General features: G+C 39.6%; 1 protein-coding gene across 1 annotated transcript in view; it reads right to left on the bottom strand.

The window, feature by feature from the left end:
• Positions 1-8,569: 8,569 nt before the first annotated feature.
• The window catches only part of LOC311092183 (delayed-rectifier potassium channel regulatory subunit KCNS2), a 53,866-nt gene continuing 40,171 nt past the window's right edge, over positions 8,570-22,264 (bottom strand). Inside the window, exons 2-3 of the mRNA XM_084128627.1 lie at positions 19,341-20,320; positions 8,570-15,257 (exon numbers count right to left, since the gene is read on the bottom strand). Of these exons, the coding sequence (XP_083984753.1) occupies positions 14,775-15,257; positions 19,341-20,306 (1,449 nt within the window). The 5' untranslated portion in view covers positions 20,307-20,320 and the 3' untranslated portion in view covers positions 8,570-14,774. The remainder of the gene's footprint in view (positions 15,258-19,340; positions 20,321-22,264) is intronic.

Here is a 22,264-nt window from a genome sequence, read left to right as displayed (position 1 = left end):
CCCTACTGGGAGGGGCCCATGGGCTGCAGCCCAGTCAAGCCCAATGATAAGTTCGGCCATGGTCGCGACAGCAGCCAGTCTCAAAATCAGGCAGACCTCTACAAAACTGGGAGAAACACACACTGAGACTTATCGGTTGAAGGGACTGTATGCTCATTGGATAAGGCCACAACAGCAAATTCCTGCCTCGCCGATCTCAGGTCTCTGGGGCTGCTGTTTCCACCTCATTATGCAGTGCCTGTCTCCCTTCGGTGCCCTCAGCGGGCCATTCTGCCAACCCCTGCCACCTCGTATGTCTCAGGGCGCAGCGGTTCCAAGAGAGTGCTTATCTGATCGTGCGCCCAGAAACGTAGAAGAGTTGTGGTGCTCGCTGCCTCCAAGGAGGGCTCCAGAGCAGTTAAGTCAGTCGTTCCCCGGTTCGCCATGGTGCTTTGCTTGCTGTTCAACCTACACCAGAGGCCAGTCTCGAGAGACGGGTTCCCTTAGTAGGTTTACTAGCAGAGTGTTTTCTTTACCCATCAAATTGTGCAAATTGAAATTGCGAATTTAAAATACGCCCATTGGAAACACGTCAATTTCGCAAAAACTCCCATATATCACAAAAAAGTTTTTACGCTCGCATGAGGTGTTTTTTTCAGGCAATTCGAAAAAGGAATATTTCGCAAAACTGCAATGGAAACAGTTTTTTCCGCATTTACATGTCACCTGCCATACGTAAAAGTTGATAATTCTTTAAAGATGACGCAGTATGTTTGGACAGAAGACGAGACAGAGTTCTACATCAAACTCATAAAAGACAAAAGTATTACAGGAATACTGGATTCTAAACAACAAATAAATGCCACAATTTATCAAGACCTTGAAGCAGATAGGAGGGAGAAACACGTCATACGTGGCCACTCCCAAGTATAAGGGGCTTTCCTTGCCATTAATGCTTGGATAACACACCTATGTCTCCTTCGATTAAAAATAATGGCTTGTGCGGTGGCTGGGATATACCTAAACTTACCAACCTCCGTTGCCATGATTTTTGGAATGACTTATCACAAGAGGAAAAAATTATGTTTTGGTCGCATAACATCAGTTAATGGAAAATGCCTTCATTTAGCAATAGTTTTTTTATCGACATTTAGAAAATATTGCAAAAGTTTTGGCTAAATCTGTATTGGAAACATGGCTATTATCGGACTCGGGTTCAAACTGATACAGCAAAACCGATGCCATAGCGTATAGTTACAGTAGTGTTTACAGCACCTCAGGAAGCCGGTTATGGTAAGGGGCATTACATTTCCAACACATGTTCTAAGCAGTGGAGCGATCACAAAATACTGGGGCCGGCTGACTATAGTTGCTAGCAGCTAAGGCCGCCTCATACACCTTTAATGTGGAGGGGGATAGCCCTGCAGAGAATCGCTCCTGATATCAGCAAAAACTACACTTTTCTGAAGGTGGTTTTTAAAGAAACGAAACTACAGAGCAATCAGACAGAGAGTGAAAACAAGTGCTGCAACAATGTAAATTAAAAGAAAAATAAAATAGAGTTTTCTGAGCATTAAATGATGTAAATGTATTCTAGTAGACCCCCTAAACAAGAATATGATCATGAAAATGAACATAATAGAACTCCTTTAACACCATCTAAGTAAAAAAATTGTCAAATTTTGCCAGTCAGGTTCGTTGAGTTGTCCTGGGTACATGCAAGCAGTCTGGTAAGATGCAAGATTATAGCAAGTGTCTCTGCTTCTGCAACAATTTTAGAAGACTCCCATTTATTTGTCATGAAGTAAGGAATCAGGGATTGAAAGTTCTGAATGTACAAGTAAAACCTTTAAATACATTTAAATATTTCAAATGAATGTATATGAACATGATTTGATCTGTCCACACATATTGAAATATAATGTAAACTCTCTAGTTTGGAGAATAAATATATTATCACTACAGCAAGAAGACACATTCTTTATAAAACAAATGTTCAAATATTTATGAAGGTCATACTCATAGCCTCCTTGAAATCTTCCAGCAGCTTCTGAATAGCATTTACAAGCATGGCTATTTATTGCAGCAGTCAATAAGGTAAAAATAACCTTTTCCTTTTCCTTACCGTGCAAAGTTAAAGAACCGTTTCTTTTCAAGGAGGCAGGAACAATGAAATGAGATTCTCCATGAGAATTTAGAAAGGTGCACATAATGACCAAATTTATACACACACACACACACACACACACACACACACACACACACACACACATAAATTCAGTAGAGGGCAAAGATGTCGTTATTAAGTATGTCATATACAGTCTGTATATAGTAAAAGATGTTAAAAAAAATTACAAATATCCATTTTACACATAATTCAATTGAGACCATAGAGTAACAGTATCTTTTGTTGCGTTATGGAGGCAGAATTATGTTTCATGGAAAACTCTGCTCTCCAGACTGCAGCAGTGTTTCTACAAATATCATTAATAATTCAAATAGTGTTTAGATTTAGCTTTTGTTTTTGATGGGGGTTATATTTCTCAGTTGCCTGCAGACTAGCTGTTGAAGGTCACAGCCTTCAATAGTTCATAGTTTTTCAAGAACTATAAATGTCACATCAGAATATAATGGAGCTACATCTGAAGTTATGTAACATAATCCATGAAAATGCATTAATCCATTAAATACCATGTCCACTGCATACATTTATACAATACATTTATATTTATGCTTTCCATGTTTAAAAGGTTTGAGTGAAATATTTAATATTACAGATGTGCATTAGCAGATGCAATGGAAAATGAGAATGCATCCTTTACAATGTTTTGCAGTCCATCATGGTAGTACAGTAATGCAAGTAAGAAGTGAAGTTGTATTGCTTGCTTGCTGAATAATACAGCCATTTTCCGGCTTTCCAAATTTTGGTCATTGTAAGACTAACCAATATCACGTGTCCTAACAAAGTGGGAACTGCTCCATTTCTGGACAAGCTTTTGTGCGTAGCCTGCATTTTACTCATCTTAGGTTCTGGAAGCTGTTTTCCGTCAAATGTGCAGCACACAGATAAACATTGGGGTTATAATGTTCAGGAACCGTGTTTAAAATCTATTTTAACCACTCTTGTCTGCCTTAGGAAGGTCAAACAAATACAATTTGGAAGCGGGGTGGACAAATCAGCATCTCTTTAACATAGTGATAACACTCTTCTCTAATGCAGCTTAACCAGGCCTCACACCTTTTTTGAGTATTCTGTGGGCTGGGATTATTTAAATGAGTAACATTTGTGACTTCACAAGATCCAGAAAAAACGTGTTGTAGTTGTTCGCTGTAGTTCTTGGAAAGTCGATTCTGTTAAAAAATATTTGGAGTGGACTTTGAGTTTTGTAACCTTGCAGATATTTGTTACGCTCAAACAGCAACATTACACACTAACACAAGTTGAAAAAGTGAAAAAGCATAATAGAACCCCTTTAATAAACATAGGAGAAACATTGTCATAGAAATAAGAATGCATGTGTGTTTGAATCTAGATTGGGATCTTTTAATGATTAATCATGCATACATATGAAACTATAGCCTATGTATTTTTGTATGTCATATTTGTACCTGTAACGTTTGGAGTAAGCAGATTGAGGCGAGAAACTAAGCGCAGTGAGAACGTTTAATAAACAAACACAAACTAATCCAAAACTGGGAAACACAGGGAGCACAAAGAGCATGTAAACACAAGAAACACAAAACATCGACAGAGAGCACTGGACTGGGAATGCCGACTGCTCGCGCTGATATCAGCGGTGGATCCGCCATGCTGGGTACTAGTCTCGTACACCCTGAGACAGATCTGGTGGCAGGCATGATGGCTGGGGACTCTGGCGTGGCGGCCATGACAGCTGAGGTCTGCAGTGGGCCAAGCTTTGCGGCCATCCGAGCTTGGGTTGTATAGGGTTGTATAAAATCCTGAAACATGCACAGGGAGTATATAACAGTACCAGACCTCAAAAGTGGCCCCATCCTTCAGACAGCAGATGCCTTAGGTCTCGTGCTACCTGTACTCAACTGCACAATTATTACCACTTTCAAAGCAGCCCAAGCGTCAGAGAATTCTACAAATAAGATGTCAAGTCCACACCAGGTTCTCCCTCAACACACACACAAGCTGCGTCCCACTTCAGAGGCTGCATCCTTTGAAGGCCGATTGCGTCACCGTGACACGACAAAGGCTGTCCCAATTTCGAAGGCTTCTTCAAATGCGTCCTCCAAATACGTCCTTCATTTCCTGTAAAATGAAGGATACAACAGATGGATCCATATATCTTCACACACAATGAACGTGCAAAACAGATGCAACCAACCAGCAAAGACATGAGGGAAAGGCATCCGCACTGAGCAAAGGAGTCCAAGGTGGTACCAACTGGGAAGCCGGGTGGGGAACAAACCTTGGAGTTCCAGAGCAGTCAGGAAACACAGGGGGCAGGACTGGGAGGGAAATATCCCAGGGGAGTATTTAGGAGCTGACCAGGAAGGTGCCACCTTTGGAAACACATAATGACCAGGTAACAGAGGGCAGGATGGGAGGGGATGGGACAAAATTAGTGGCCTTCCTGGGAACATGGGCTTGCTCCAATTGTCGGGGATTGAAAATGGCCTTGGTGTCAGAAACAGACTTAGGGATAAATTCTTGATTGGGGAAGGACTTGGGGATGAATTTAGGGGCCACGACCACTACTGGCAGAAAGGATGAGTGTCAGGGGAATGGGTTCAGGAGATATATGAACAGGCTAAGACATTGGCTAAGAAACGTCCCCTGTGGCTGCAAGGATATACACTGGACTTGACTTTGGGGTGCCCTCGGGGTGCTGTTGAGACACCCTCCGGGGCTTCTGGGACAGACACTAGTATTAATCCTGGGGTGCCCTCGGGGGCTACTGAAAAGCCCTCCGAGGCTTCAGGGACAGACACTGGACTTGACTCTGGGGCGCCCTTGGGGGCTGCATTAACAAACTCTGGTACTGACTCAGGAGTTTCACTCCCTGGAATGGGCTCAGGGGCTGGAGTCGAAACTGGACTGTGCTCAGGGGCTGGAGCCGACACTGGACTGCAATCAGGGGCTAGAGCGGACACTGTACTGCAATCAGGGTTGTGGAAGTCATTTGACAGTATTATTTGAAGTGTTTATTTGTGTATATTTGATGTTTTCATATTTGTTTATTTTGTGTAATGGCCATTATGTGTCTGCGTATCCCCCCTTTTGTGTTAATTGGTGCTGGCCACCAATGTATACATTTGTTAACTGTTTCTGTATGAGTTAGTGTTGTTCTGTGAGAGAACAGGTCCTGTAGTGCCTAGACCTCTGTGATCGTTGAGAGGCAAATGCAGTGAATCGTGTTTATTGTAAAAGTGTTTTTGTTTGTTGGTTTTTTATTTATTTTTACTCTTTACAAATACTTTGGTTTACCTCAGCTAGGTTAACATTTGCTTTACTTTTGTAACCCATTCTGTGGAAATAAACCCCTAAGCGTTTGCAGTAGCCTGCTGCCTCTGTGTTCTTTTTCCCTTTATTGGTCACGTCTATCACAAGGGTGCTGGAGCCGACTCTGGACAGCGTTCAGGTGCTGTGGCAGTGAAAAGTGTCGAGGTTAGTGAGAATGCAAAGAAATTAGACAAGGCTTTGGATATGACTAGCTTAGCGTCACCCTGCATCAGGGTGATTTGGTGACTGTGAGACAGCATAGTTACAAGACAAAGCACCACTCTCCTGTTAGAGTTACAAACAGGTTCTACACACTCAGTGACTCATCCATTAAAAAGCCTGAGAAGATAATGTATAGCAGATTGACATCACTGAATGGCTGGATGTTGAAGTGGTGCTCACAGAATAATATAGGATTTGTAGACAATTGGATGAATTCTTGAGGTAGACCTAACCTGTTGAATAGAGATGGTCTCCATCTCCCCTTGGGTTGTGCTGCTTTTCTTTCAAGCGTTTGATAAAGATTGGCTTACTGAACTTAAGATCCTTTCCTGTGAAAGCACTGATTGTTAAATATGTCACAGATCACAGCCTAGACGTGCTCTGTTTGACAGAAACCTAGTTAAAATCAGATGAATTATCTCAGTTACTATTGCAACCTCCGATCTCAGATGGAGGGAATGAGGCGTTGTGTCGATGTACTGACGCACTTGGGAGGCCCAAACACCTCTGATACTTCAGAAAAGGCCAATGAGTATTGGCATACGGGTAAGAGAGGCAGCCTGCCCAACAGCACTATAAGCCTTTGCCATTAGAGACTATAGACTAACATGCCCTGGAATGTCTGGAATGATTGGATGAAGGGATGAAACGATTACCGGTTTCATTATAAACCACGATAAAATGTCCTGACGGTTAGTATTATCATTTAAAATTAAATTAGCGTTAAAACTGTTTGATTATCGTGCTTTTGAAAACTCGCGGTAAATCCTATCCAGCAGCATCAGTCTGACGCAGGTGCGTTGTTTTTTGTACGAGAAGATATGGCAGAAGAAGGCAGTGACAGCGCTCGGGTGATTTTTCAGCCTTCTAAGTGGACCAAATCTGAGGTGTGGTCATATTTCGAAAATATTTTACAAAAGTATTGAGGGAAACTGGTCACCCTGTCTGCAGAACATGCAAAAAGAAAGACCCTGCAAAAGGGGAAACACTTCAAATCATCTTCGTGACCACCACCCTCATGTATATATCAAAGGTAAGTTAACTTTTACCTCAATACCAACCGGTCTAAAACAGTCTGAATATAAACACTTATTATAGGTGTACCTTAGTGATTCAGGATAAGACAAAACATGATTTGGAAAATGGATTCATGATGTACTTGCTCATTATATACAGTTTGTACATTTTGAACACAAAAAAGTTACGGCAGCTGAAATGTTTATGCTTTAAAGAAATGCATAGAGCTGCTAATTTTATTTGTTGATTGTTAATTTTCAAATATAAAACTTGTTGAAATATTTTCAGTGTGTATCAGTTCTTTTTGAACATTTTCATGTCATTTTAACAAAACCATGATCATTTTGGTCACTATAATCGTGATATGAAATTTTCAAACCGTTTCATCACTAATTCCGCCAGGTGGTGGCATTTTGCAGGCATAAATACACCAGAATCGCACTCTCCACCTTTGGAACTTCCGTGTACAGGCTGCCCCACTGTCGAGGGTAGTGAGGGTGGAAGTGACACATCTTGTTTTGGTTCATGTTTCATGTCTTGTCATGTGATTCCTTTGCCCTCATGTGATACTGCCATGTGTTCCCCATGTGAATGTGTCATGTTGTCATTGGTTTATTGTCTGATCATTGTGCACAGGTGTCCCTTGTCTTGTCATTAGTCCTTGTATATATAAGCCCTCGTGTTTGCCTTGTTACTTTGTCAAGTATTGTTTCGTGTAACCACTGTAGGTAAGCACATGTCCATGTCCATGTCCATGTCCATGTCCATGTCCATGTCCATGTCCATGTCCATGTCCATGTCCATGTCCATGTCCATGTCCATGTCCATGTCTTAACTTGCCTCAAGTGGATCAATGTTGCAGGAAGAGTGAAGGAAATTACCTCAAGGGAAATATGAATAATTAATCATAACTTGTTATAATTAATTATGAATATTTGGATCAGTTAATATAATTAACTTGATGTAGCAGAATTAATACCACAATCAACTAACCTGTTCGTCCAGCGATTCATTAATTATTTATTAATTTTACGAAATGTTACAGTTTTTCTCGATTGCTTAAACACATTTCTTGAAACTATGCCTCGTATTCTCAAAACTATAAACACAAATCCATAACGTCTCACCCAATTCCCCAAACATCCTATTTTCAGGTCAAAATGAAGCTCTACACTCAAAACCATTCACGCTTGCTGAAAAACCAAACTTTGCCCTCAGACAGGACACACAAGCCCTCAAAATCACACACACTACAACATAGTCTAAGGGCGCTTTCACACTAGCACTTTTGGTGCGCATCCGGGTTCGAATGACGTCAGAGTTCGGTTCGTTTGGATGATGTGAACGCTGTCTTCCGAACTCGGGTGCGCACCCGCGAACCGTACTCAAGTCCGATTAAAAAGGTGGTCTGGGGTACGGTTCATGTGAACTCGGGTACGGTTCGCTGCTGATATGAACGCAATTGAACCAAACCGCGGAAGTGAACCGCTATTGATGACATATAATGTATCTTCGGCGGACAGCCCGCTGTCTTTGAAACGTTTTCAGAATTTTTGCAGCAGACAGACGCAAGTGTGTTTCTGTATGTCTATGTTGAAAACAAAACCAAAGGTTAAAAAAAACAAGAACAAATGTCAACCGAGCAAGTCTATCCATTTGGGCGCCTTTTCATTCGCGGTTACCAAGCAACACCATTACATCAGCTGCAGCCTGATGACGCAAGCGTACCGCGGTTCAGATAGAAATAATATAATGTGAACACAGTCCATCGGGGGCAGGGGGAGGGGGGAGCAATCGAACTCGGGTTCGGAACAGGCAATCGAACCAAGTGTGAAAGCGCCCTAAGACACTGGTGCAATAAATTCAAAACAACATTTCCAAAACTGGTAAGTTATGTTGCTTGTGGTTCCCCCCATCACAAACCTTTTCACATGATGAACACAAAAGACACAACCAGTGGATACATTGGCACATTTTTATTCATACACAGAAAACACACACACACACAAAAATATTTTTTTTTCCTGTTTTACTCTCTTTTTTTTACTCCTTTTTTTTACTCTCTCCTCTAATTTTTTTTTTATATTTACTTACAGTAAGATGTGTGTGACCAACATATGACAGTAAAAGAGCACACACAAACCATATTCTAATATGGAATTCAAATTGTATTGGAATGGTAAAGAGTGTTGGGACGTGACAGGAGGGTCTCCACTCAAGGATACAATATGATGGATACGTCTAAGAATGTTCCATGTATGGTTGAAATACCGTCATTGGCCTAGAAAGATAATATTCTGGGAGTCAAGACTATAAAGGAGAAAGGATGCCCTCCCTTCACTGTCACACTCTGCAACCACTCTGTGTGACTGTACGACTGCTGGCCTTTTCTTGCAAGAAAATAAACCTCATCAAAGACTATTGGAAATGTTTGTCTCTTATTCAGTGATAGAATTTTGTTTGCCACCACACCTCCCTGAAGGTTCTCGAGGCGACGGTGAAGCGACTCAAGTTTGGCCTTCGAGCCTCCCTCATAGTCATACCATTGACAAAGACATGGGCAACTAGAGTGGCTTGAATTTCATCTGAGACTGCTTGTCTTCTTGTCCTTGCCCTTCCTCCTCCTCATTCTTATCCCTCTTCCTTCATGTCTTTCTGGATCCATTGTTCCAAAACGCAATGAACTGATTTGGGCCCTTTTATATATCTATTGAAGGTTCTGATTGATGTGTGTTAAATTTTGACTCTTAGTGTTTCCACCTGGATAATTGTATGCTAACTGAGCTGAAGCTGTGCTGACTTGCGTGAACAATTTTGAATGCTAGTGCTTTCTAAATGACAACATGGTCTAAGCAATGAGAAATGAAGGGATTTGTGTGTAGAGTTTTGCAGTGACAGTTCAACAAATCTGACTCATGTGTCAAAACAGGGAATAGTGTTTATAGTTTAGTGAAATGGGTGTGCTTTTTGATAAATGGCGTTATGGTTTTGAAATTTTAGTTCAAAAGCCTGGTTATAGTGTTTAAGCAATCGAGAAAAACTGTAATTTCCGGGATATGGGAAATAACTTTCTAACTGTACAATACTACTCAGAGCATTTAGTCAAAATCTGCATGATTAGGAACTCCAGTATATGAGCATGAAACACAAACAACTTTACATGTAACATGAACAAGACTTTATTAACTAGACTAAACACTTAAACTACTCTAACATACACACACATACATGCATACAGTTTACCAAGGGAAAGAGAGCAGAAGCAGAATACAGGAAAGCGAGAAGTTATAGCATTGTTTGAAATTCAGCAGGTCAACAGCCTTGAGCAAACCATCAGTCTTTATTTCTAACAAACCCTTCTTTAAAAGGTAGATAGGGATACTTAGTGTATCAAATAATGAGTCTAAGTGTGATACTTGCAAGTCTCGCCCATTAGAATAAAACTGTCCTGATGAAATTTGTTTAGGCTCCAGGTCATCTTTGCTGATGTTGTCTTAATGAGAAAGAACCAGTTGGAATCAGAGGATCTTTGGTGAATGGAAAGACGAGGCCGCAGCCTGGCACAAACTTAGCTAGCTCAGCATCATCTTCACATCAGGATTTCTCAGAAACCGGAAAGACCAGGTGTGATCTTGTGATCAGTGATTTTTATAGTGTGAAGATGTCACACCCTCTGGAGGTGTGTGAGCTAATAAGAAGTTGTTCCCTTTGGAGGGAAATTTTACGATCATATGTGTTCTAGCAGGGCATTTGAATATGTAATGTGATTGGGTGTTTAAGAGAATAACCTTCAAGATTCTTATAATACTAATGCGTTAGCAAAATGTAATGTATATTAACAAATGGGGGAGTTCGTACAGACCAAACATGCTACACATGTGATTTTGGTTAACCATAGTATGCAAGTCTGAAACATTAATCCAAAAGAGTTTAAAAGAGAGAATGAATACAAAACCCATTAAAGGAAAATCAAGAGATGGGAAAATTGTATACATGTTTATACATTTCTCAAGTGGTTATAAATAGGATTAAAAGTGTTTATTTGTCCTTCTCAACAAGAATTAAGTGAGAGTCAAAACTCTCTGAAAATTCCTTGTGGTCATAATCCGTATCAGTCTTTATGTGTCCTGTAACTAGAGAACTGGTTCTGCCTGTGTGTTAACTTCATTTGGGATGATAGTTGCAGTTTTCGAGGGATGGGTCACAGACCTTTGTTGGGAGAGTGAGTTTGCTTGATTATATGTTAAATATAATGAACAATTTGTATGTGTCTGATTGGTCCAGACGCTACAAGAGCTTGCCAAGCAGTAAAAGGTGCCTTCCACGACTTTGTCATTTCTTCATGCACTTCTGGGAATAAAGGCTCTGGGGCTGAGCACAACTATGAGTTGCGCTCCGAGCCTAGATACCAATGATCCATACGCAAACACAGGGTGATTGACAGGGTGGAGGATTCCATTCTAGCCTTTGATGTATGCGGTGGTCCAGGCAAGCATGACTGCCAACTCTGTCGAACTCAGACTGAGCTACCAAACTGGTGGGAGTGGGAGTCCAGAATGAGAAATTAGGCTTGCCGTAGGATGAACCGCCGAACTCCATGAGCTCAGCCAATCCATGAGCTCAACTGGGAAAGACCAGCATACTGAGGAATGGAAGGACCGTGGGGACACACCCGGCGGAAATGGTTCCATTGGTACCCTCAGATTGTCCACTGTGCTCACCGGCCTTTTGTGACTCTCTGCCTTTTGAAAAGTACGAGAGTTGCCACCGCAACATTCCCTCTCGCAGTTATGGCATGACCAAAACTGCAGCAGCAATCATGGCCGTGTGATGGAGGCAGGTGTCGACCGCATCAAGAAATACACAGGCGAAAAAGCATCTTTCAAAAGACATTTTCATCCATGTTTGCTCTTTTAAAGAAAATGTATCTTTTATGGAAAAATTCTCTTGCTAGAGAAAATTCTTACTGGTCTTTTCTGGAGTATCAGAGGTGTTTGGGGTTCCCAAGAGCAACGCCTAGTGTCAGTATATTGACACAACGTCGAGGTGACTGACAGATAGGGAAACATAACATTAATGAGTCTACAAGGTTATTGTTATAAATGTATAATCCGAGCCTTATCCGAAAGGCAGAGGGGGAAGTATTGCTACAATTTATATAATGTTTTCAGTTTTTACTCAGAAGTCTGTTTTCAAGAAAAATTCTTTTGAAATTGTGGTGCTTTGTATAATGTTATCTATAAACAACAAATCTAACATTTTGATGTTTGTACTGACTACTGTATACAGGCTATCACACACTTTATCAAAGAATTTACTGATTTTCGATCTGGGTTAGTACTGGGTTGCAGGTAAAGTCTTAATTATTGGTCATTTTAATTGAATTTAGGATTGGCATTTATAGACATTCTAAACTCTATTAGGGTTAGACAGCGTGTCAGGACCCACTCATTGCCGTAATCATAAGATTTAATATAGTCACACGGGATGCAAATCCATGTTATAAATGGTAGAACTATAATTTCTACTAAGATTGCTTTATTAACAGTCTACTTGAATTTTCTCAACTTCTCAATAAACAAGATTAGAATTTAGAATAACTTGGCTGCAACAGAAAAATTCTAGCACTCTAGATTATGTTGCTCCTTTGCGCTTAAAGAAGAACAGTCAGACACCCTGGTAAAATATAAGAACACTCACACCCTAAAGAGAGCAGCCTGGAAAATGGAGTGCATCTTGAAGAATAAAAAACTAGAGGTATTTCACATTCTGTGGAAGAATAGTGTCTCTAAAGGCTTTAAAACGGTTAAGTCTGCTTATTTTTCCTCTCTGTTAGAAGGAAACTAACACAACCCGAGGTTTATTTTATTTATTTGATATAGTACAGAGGCTAAATTGACAAGAAATAAAGCATCAACAGTTTCAGACATTTCCCAACAGCACAGCAATAACGATTCATGATTTTAAAAATTACTATTCAAGTTTAGAATGCAATGCCGCAAGGCTCAGTACTAGGACCGTTGCTATAAAAACTGGATGACTAATAGCTTCCACTGATATTTTTAGAAAAAAACAGAGGTTTCAATTACTGGACCAAAAACCTCCACAAGTAATAACCTAGAATATTGTCTCTTGATAGATGTTCTGTCAAGTCTTCATCATCAGTCAATAACCAGGGTGTGCTATTTGAAATTAATCTGTCATTTGAAAGCCATTTTTTCATCTTTAAAATATCTCTAAATTATGACACATTCTCAATGGTAAATGCAGAAAAGTTAATTCATGCATCTATGACATCAAGGCAAGATTACTGTATTGCATTTCTGGGTGGATGCCCAGCAGGTTTATTAAACAAACTTCAACTGGTCCAAAATGCAGCAGCTTAAGTGTTTACTAGAACCAAGATGTATGACTATATTCACCCGGTTCTGTCAACAAGGCATTGGCTGCCTTGTAAGCATTATATCCATTTTAAAATCTTGCTAATTACCCAAAATGGTTTAGCTCCTCAGTACTCAAGCAAGATCCTATCGCATTTCTGTCCTTCACTTTTATTGCTGAAAATTCTGTCCAGTTGATAATACCTAGAATATAACAATCAACCACGGGTGGTAGATCCTTTTCATATTAAGCGCCCAAACGTATAGACAAGCCCTTGGCACAGATCCCTATGACCAGCTATTAATGATAGCCTTGGACCGTAACACAGTCTTTAACAACTAGAAAGATCATTGTGCAAATGGTCATGGATAAGTCAATTCTCTACTGCTGGCTAAACAGCAGCTCTAACTTCATATTTCAATTTTATGGATAGACTACAACTTTATTGGCCTATTCCAAACTTAATGCGGAGTGAGTTAAATGCAAAATTTTAAATATCAGTCCACAAAGTCTGACTCGTGATACAGCCTGGAATCATAAATCACACCATGTTCGTTAATTTAGGCCAGAACTAGGTAGAACTGGCCCCCCGGCTGAGCCTGGTTTCTCACAAGGTTTTGGTGTTTTGGTGGTGGGGTTTCGGTTCCTTTCCACTGTCACCTTTGGCTTGATCAGATGGGGTTTTAAAGGAAATTGATATTCCACAAAATATTAGCGGTTTGAATGCACTGACACTATTGGACGGGAACAAAACTTGAACTGAGCTACCTTTGTTGATTCATAATTGATTTTGCAACACTTACACAGTTATGGAACTTAATTAAATAAACATTGAACTAAACTGAGCTGAATAATGACTGATTTAAATAAATGTGACATGACAATCCTTTGCACACATTCCAACTGAGCTACTAAGCTGAACTACTCCAGTTTCATTATGAAATGCAAGACCAAAACAACATTTCAGAGCATATGTTTTCTTTTGATTTGTTGTAAATTAATCACATAATGCTAAACTGCCCATAATGTGAACTAGTGGAATAATACTCCAGACGGTTTTTATTCAGTGTATTGCATTAATATAAAGTCTGATGATATAAAGAGTTTTAGTGTAAAATATTTTACCCAAATTAACTTTAATAGCATTCTCATGCTTTGAATGCAGGGACAGAAACCTTTATGGCACAGTCCGCATTATGTAATTTTCATCATCAGAAGGGTCCGCAGACATTTTTTGTGATTGTGCACATACAACATCGCATGTGCGAGTGACTTGGGCGCTTGAAAACAGAACCAGAAAACAGATTGTGCACACGCGCCGAACATGTCTTTCCATGCTCACGGCCAAAGGAGTATACTTTGAAAGGCTTGCATACTCAACTGTGCAAAAGACGGAGTGCGGAAAATTAAGTATACCCAGGCCTTTACTAGTCTGTCTCATTCCAGCATTTAATGCTGATGATGACTCGAGCCATGGATGCAGCACTGCAATTGAGAAAAACCCTTTGTATTTATTTGCTATGACCCTTCCCTCAAAGGGGACAAGTGGACCCAAATATAAGCATAACAGAGCCACTGGATCCCCAGATTTTCCTTTAATTTTTCACCCATCTGTATTTTAAGTCAGGATATGATGTTTAATATTGGTATAACCGTAACGACTTTGACTTTAACTAATCACTTTTCTTGCATAGTCGACACATCAGAGTGTATATGCCAGTGCATGGTCTTCGTAGCAATAGTTGACAACTCCCTCAAAAGTCACATCTTCATCCTTTTCTCCATCCTCCAAACAGTGGCTATGCACGTGTATTTCAGTGTCTCCACTGTTTCTCTGTTGTCTCATTATAAGCCTCTTGTTGTTGCTGTTTCTCACTGATGCCTCAAGAGCTTTTTGTTTGCGGTAAAAATGTGAAAACTTGTTGAAAATGATGGTGATGGGTAGTGCCACAACTAATGTGCCGCTCAGGATGCAGCCAGATGCTGCCAGCTTTCCAGCCACTGTCACTGGAACCACATCTCCATATCCCACTGTTGTCATACTAACTGTCCCCCACCACCAGCAAGCTGGGATTGTGTCCAAACCAACATCTTCCTCATATTCTGCAGTGTAAGCCATTCCAGAAAACACTGATACACCCACTGCCAGGTACAGTAATAAGATTCCAACCTCTCTGTAGCTGTGCTACACAAAGAAACAAAGACATTATATTTTTACATGTAAAATGTAGGTAGAAAAAGCTTTAAAGCACTTATATACTGAGTTGTCAAAACTGAGTATTCTGAATGTTCAAAATGAATTTCAATTTTTAAAAATGGGATGGAATTGAAATCTTTACAAAATTATAAGACAAGGTAGGGGGAAAAATATGTTATTTCTGGATTTTTAGGGACTGGCATCATGGATTAATTTAGTTAAATAAGACATAATCAAAACATTTACAGTCAGTACTATTCAATATGCCAGTGGTTTTCAATCCTGATCCTGGAGACCCACAGCACTGCACATTTTTCACGTCTTCCTTTATGTAACACACCTGATTCAGATTTTCAGCTCATTGAGAGAGAGGTCCATAAACTGAACAGATGCTACATTCCAATTCGCCTAGATACTTTGCACTGAAAGTATTTACTCTTTTTGTGAGGAAAAAGTACATACCGTGTAGCAGAAGAGTAGGCAAGTTATGAGACACACTGCCATGTAAGAAAATTGTGTCTTGTGACATTATGTGCCGTTTTGTCACATAACGTCACAAGCATCATGTCACCATGAACTGGCTTGTCTCATTTAATGTCTAAAATACAATTCTTCTTTCTAAGTTCACAATGTTGTTGCAGGTGAAATTTAATATGAATAATAAGTAATGTCCCTTAATGGAAAAGGTGTGACTGCAGTCTTAGTGGAAGAGTTAGAGTTAGTACCCTCTACGCAGAAGGATGGTAAATGCCTCAGGGGCTACGCGACTCTAAAAAGTTTGGGAACCACAGTAGTCGACCATCCGGGGACTTTTAGCATACTCTTTTCAACATATACTATGCTTTGGGACACACTATCACATACTATTTAGGATGCACATTGGGACACAGGGACAGATACTATTTATGGTGGATTGTATGCAAACAGGGAACCATGGTGAGTTTTTCAGATAAGAGACATACAAAATGTAGAGTGGCATGAATCTCCCTCCAGGTCCAGGATTAAACACCACTACAACAGAGGTCTTCAACCAAACTCCTGGGGACTCACTGTCCTGCAAAGTTTATAGAGTTCTAAACATGTTAGACCTATCACTTCTGCCACTAAAGATTGCTTTATCAATAATCTTCCTAATCAGTTTCAGCATCCCAGATAGCTTAGAAGAACTTGATATTGCAACAGAAACTTTTAACTCTCTCTTTTCCAGCACTTTAGACACAGTTGCTCCGTTGCGCTTGAAGATTAAAGAAAATAGTCCAACGCCGTGGTACAACGAGCACACTCGGGCCCTTAAGAGAGCAGCCAGAAAAATGGAGCGCAACTGGAAGAAAACAAAACTAGAGGCATTTCGGATTTCATGGAAGGAGAGCACGATTACGTACAGAGAGGCTTTAAAAGCAGCTAGATCTGCTTATTTTTCAACCCTATTAGAAGAAAATAAACAAAACCCTAGGTATTTATTTGAAACAGTGGCTAAACTAACGAAAAAGAAAGCTTCAAGCCCAGAAGTTTCCAAGCAGCACAGCAGTAATGACATTATGAACTTCTTCACTTATAAGATTGATAATATCAGGGACAAAATTATAACTATGCAACCGTCTACTACAGTATCGCATCAGGGAGTGCATTTTAGTCTCCCTGAGGAAAAATTTAATTCATTTATTGCTATAGGAGAGGAAGAATTTTGCAAACTCGTTAATTCATCTAAATCGACAACATGTATGTTAGACCCTATACAGACGAAGCTACTGAAAGAGATGCTCCCAAAGGTCATAGATCCTCTTCTTACTATCATTAATTCGTCTTTGTCTCTAGGATACGTACCAAAAACCTTTAAGCTGGCTATGATTAAACCGCTTGTTAAAAACACAACTTGATCCTACAAAATTAGTCAATTACAGGCCGATCTCGAATCTGCCTTTTCTGTCAAAGATATTAGAAAAAGCAGTATCCTCACAACTGTGTTCCTTTCTTGAAAGAAATTATATCTGCGAGGATTTTCAGTCTGGATTTAGACCATACCATAGTACCGAGACTGCTCTCGTTAGAGTCACAAATGATTTGCTCTTATCATCCGATCGTGGTTGTATCTCTCTATTGGTGTTACTTGATCTTAGTGCTGCATTTGACACCATTGACCACAACATTCTTTTAAATAGACTAGAAAACTATGTTGGCATTAGTGGAATTGCACTAGCATGGTTTAAATCATACTTATCTGACCGTTATCAGTTTGTAGCAGTAAATGAAGAGATGTCTTATCGATCACAAGTTCAGTATGGCGTACCACAAGGCTCAGTACTAGGACCGCTGCTGTTCACTCTGTACATGCTACCATTAGGAGATATCATTAGGAAGCATGGCATTAGTTTTCACTGTTATGCTGACGATACTCAGCTGTATATTTCTTCAAAACCTAACGAAACCTACCAATTCACAAAATTAACGGAATGCATAGCTGATATAAAAAATTGGATGACAGTAATTTCCTACTTCTAAATTATGAAAAAACAGAGATTCTAATTATTGGACAAAAAACTTCCACACGTAATAACCTATAATACTGTCTAACACTTCATGGCTGCTCTGTTAAGTCTTCGTCGTCGGTTAGGAACCTGGGTGTGCTCTTTGATACCAATCTTTCATTTGAAAGTCACGTGTCTAGTATCTGTAAAACCGCATTTTTCCATCTTAAAAATATATCTAAATTACGCCATATGCTCTCATTGACAAATGCAGAACAATTAGTTCATGCGTTCATGACCTTAAGGCTAGATTATTGTAATGCTCTACTGGGTGGTTGCCCTGCACGCTTAATAAACAAATTACAGCTGGTTCAAAATGCAGGAGCTCGAGTTCTTACCAGAACCAGGAAGTATGACCATATTAGCCCGGTTCTGTCAACACTGCATTGGCTGCCTATTAAACATCGCATCAATTTTAAAATATTGCTGATTACTTACAAAGCACTAAATGGTTTAGCTCCGCAGTACTTGAGCGATCTCTTAACGCATTATAGTCCTTCACGTCTATTGCGATCTCAAAATTCCGGCCAGTTAATAATACCTAGAATATCAAAATCGACTGCTGGCGGTAGATCCTTTTCCTGTTTACTATAGCACCAAAACTTTGGAACAGTCTTCCTACCATCGTCCGGGAAGCAGACACACTCTGTCAGTTCAAAGATAGATTAAAGACACATCTCTTTGACCTAGCATTCACATAATACATTATAGACTAATATTATTTAATGTTAGGCTGCATAGATTAGGTCAGCCAGAACCGGGAAAACTTCCCATAAATCCTGATGTACTTGTTACATAATAAGAAGAATGGCATCTACGCTAATTTTAGTGTCTTTGTTTATCCCAAGGTTTTCCCGCAGCCTGCCGGATTCAGGCCGTATCCAGATCTGACGAAGGACCTTCGCCTGGACAACGCAGTGCTGAAGTGCCAACTAGTCTCTCCCTATGGCATCTCCCTTTACCACTCTACAGATAAAGCATTGTCGGGAAAATTCGTTTTGCGTACCTACCCCGAAGTGACAAAATAAAATTGTGTATTAAAATTTATAAGGAAAGACCAGTCCTTTGATTAGGCTTGGTTTGTAGGGAATTACAAACCTGCACACATATATTCAAATGCACATAACTATAGAATCAATTTGTAATGCCATCATGTGAACGCCATCAGCGTTTATCACAGGTTCGCGTTTAAAGTCTGTGTAGAGAGAATAGTGTCGTCTTAGCGGCCCCTAATTTAATAACAAATGATCGGTGCGACGGAAGCGAATCAATCAAAACTAACTTTAGCTGGAAAATAACTTTATTAAAGAACCGCTATAAAGCCAAAACAATCTCTGTTACTTTAAATTGTACGTTTATCTCTGTAAAGCTGCTTTGAAACAATCTACATTGTTAAAAGCGCTATATAAATGAAGATGACTTGACTTGACTTGAGAGTTAGAGCTAAACCCTAAAGGGCAGTGGGTCCCCAGAAGCAGGGTTGAAGACCTCTGCACTATAATATGCAGATTGTAAATACACTTGCACAATGGCAGTGTAATCTCACCCGTAGAGTAGCACCTAGTGACCTTAAACCTGTTGAATGCCTAGCCAACTTTAGCACCCTGAAGATTCTCATCAGCCGCAACACCTGGACCAGTTTTCCCAAGTTGCCCAGCTCTGACTCACTCCCAATGACCAGATCAAAAAAGATTGTGATGTATATTGGCATCACTGAGATGATATCAATCACGTTTAGTGGTAGCAAGAAGAATTTGCGATGGTTTGGAGCAAGAAGCATGCGAGTTACTACCTCAAAGGTAAACCAGCAGATGCAGAACACTTCTAATACATGCATAGTTGGGTCTTCAGTTGGATTACCACTTTCATCAAATTTTTGGTATTCTGGAATGCTATTGATACACGTGGTGGCAATTGATATTAACACCACACAAATGGAAAGTAAGCTGAAAACTTTGCTAGGGATTGAATAACCTGGATTTTCCAATGTTAGCCACAGACACTTCCGGATGTTTCCAAAACGTATTTCATGGAAGTGCTCAATATCTTTGTTCAGATCAGAAATCTCATCAACTGATGTATCCACACTGCTAACATCACTCTCTTCATCCCAGGATGTATGATGTTTCTTCAGTTTACGATCAAGGTAACGGTAACTACAGCAGCTGTCCAGAAAAAAATCACTGATTCCCCAGTACTCTATTTCCTGAGAGAAGGAGAAAATGCACAGCTCATCCATAATATGCAGCTTGCCAGTCTGATAGAAGTGCAGGACATAAGGGAAGAGACCAGGGTTACGGTCAAAGTAAAACTCTTTCTGTTGAACATCAAAGTCATCACAGAGCTGTAGAATGTCATCCTCTGAGTCACAAGACAAGAGCTGGCCAAGACGTGTGTCCGGAAACTTCTTCAGAATGCTTGAGCATAGAGTGTGCCTCAACCCACCTACATTGATGTGTAAAAGGTGGTCCTTAGGATCCAAAATCCACCAAGGATGTCTTTCCTTCACCATGGTCTACCTTCACGCTGTAATGGAAAAAAGGAAATTTGTGTTAGTATGGCTGGAAAAAATAATTTCGGTGATTCATTTTACATTATTCATGTAATTAAAGTGTCATCCATTTTTTTCACTTCCTGAGGTTATGAGTACTTTTTTTTTCACTATATATTTGTACACAATATGATTAGAATTTTACACAATTACTGTGTTCTCATGTTATTTGCGTACTGTTTGGCTCCACACAAAAAAATCCTGTGGTGTGTGATGCAGTCCTCAGCTTATTCTGTGAATAACAGTTCTTAACTTTCAATTTATGTAACTCTGTATATTTTATTTTTCCTTTTTTATTTAAAAATATATTTTGAAATGTTTTTATTAGTGCTGTCAATCGATTAAAAAATTGAATCGAGTTAATCAGTCATGGGCTGTGATTAATCACGATTAATCGTAAATGTAAAATATCAGGATTTACTTAACCTGCAGTGTTGAAATAAATAAATTCATGATAAACTGCTTTAAGGAAACAGATTCTTCAGTTGTATTACCTCAATCATTAACATTTATTTAGCAAGTGTTCAATAACAATCTCTTAATTTTTTGAGGCATCCATGAACTGCAGACATATTTAGCAGAAACCAAAAACTGATTTTGGTGAAACTGAACAAAAAGTAATGTCTGCTACAAATTCACAAATAGCTTAACTGTAAATGTTTTGCATAGTAAGTAACATAAATGAATGCAACAATAAGTAAGCCTATTTTAGAAATGGAATGTCAATGTCTGTGAATAGTCAGAGAGAACAGTCTCTACATTGTTGATTAAAGATAATTACTTCAAACAGTGTGCGTCTGTGCAACATGCCTCCTGTCAACCAATCATACAGTCTACTCTTCTTTCAACCAGTTGCTCAGGCAGACTAGCTTGCTCACATTTTAAGATGACAGAGCTGACCTCTTCTTTAGCAAAATGTGGCCTGCCAAAGAGAACAGCCTCTCACATGGCACTGTTGAGGCTGGTGTCAATTACCACATTTTGATGTCCAATGGCCACGAGAGTAATGAAGAGCAGGCAGTTGTACTAAATTGTACTATTTTACTCTTAAGAATGTTGAATAACAATAATCAAATACACTGTGTACATATTCACCATCAAAGGATTATACAAATGCAAAGAAAATGTACATATGAAGAGCGTAGGCCTGCGCAAAATAATAAACAAAATAAACAATAAATTATTTCAACAGATTTGAATTTCAAGGATACAGATGTTAGCTGGTCTTATGATTAGGCAGTGAAAACAATGATTGCAACAGTCTGTGTTAGTCTCTACAGTTCTTTAAGATGTTCAGATGTCCGAATAGCGATATGAAGTTGGTCGTTGAGCTGCAGTCTCAGGCCCCCTGATGCCCCCTGATGCATGATGAATCCTCCGCGATAATAAATGCAGATGAATATAAATCTAGGATGTGTGTTACTTGTTGATGTATGACTCTAAAATGTGGTTATTCAAGAATCATCACTATGGAAACTTAAGCGCAAAGTTTAATACCTTCCGCTGCCAATCAAGAGCACAAATATTCTATCCTGCAGTTCACAAAGTGAAGGCGCTGCAGAAAGAGATTTTAATCTATCTTATTTTACTGCTTTACAGGTAAGATTGCAGGACCTCAGCTTTCCCTCAGGATCCGAATGAAAAAAAAATGATCCACTCTTGCGCGATCTCAGATTAAACCACACCTCCTCACATTCAAATCAATGACCAACATAATAGCTGCACAGCCCTTATAATAAATTAACACAAACTGAACATAGGCTTTTTTCAAAGTATCTTTTTGCAATATGGGCCAGATTACCAAATTCACCTGCTTGTGACGACCACTACTGTAGTAGATATGTGTCTATGCTGACACAGGGCTCTGGCTTGTACCTCTCTAGAGATTTATCTGTGGACAGTGTCTCATCATCAGACTC

This window comes from Abramis brama, assembly GCF_963993115.1.
Source record: "Abramis brama genome assembly, chromosome: 11".
In the NCBI taxonomy this organism is placed as follows: domain Eukaryota; kingdom Metazoa; phylum Chordata; class Actinopteri; order Cypriniformes; family Leuciscidae; genus Abramis; species Abramis brama.
Note: the sequence above shows the minus strand (reverse complement) of the source record. Positions and strands in the feature narration are given on the sequence as shown.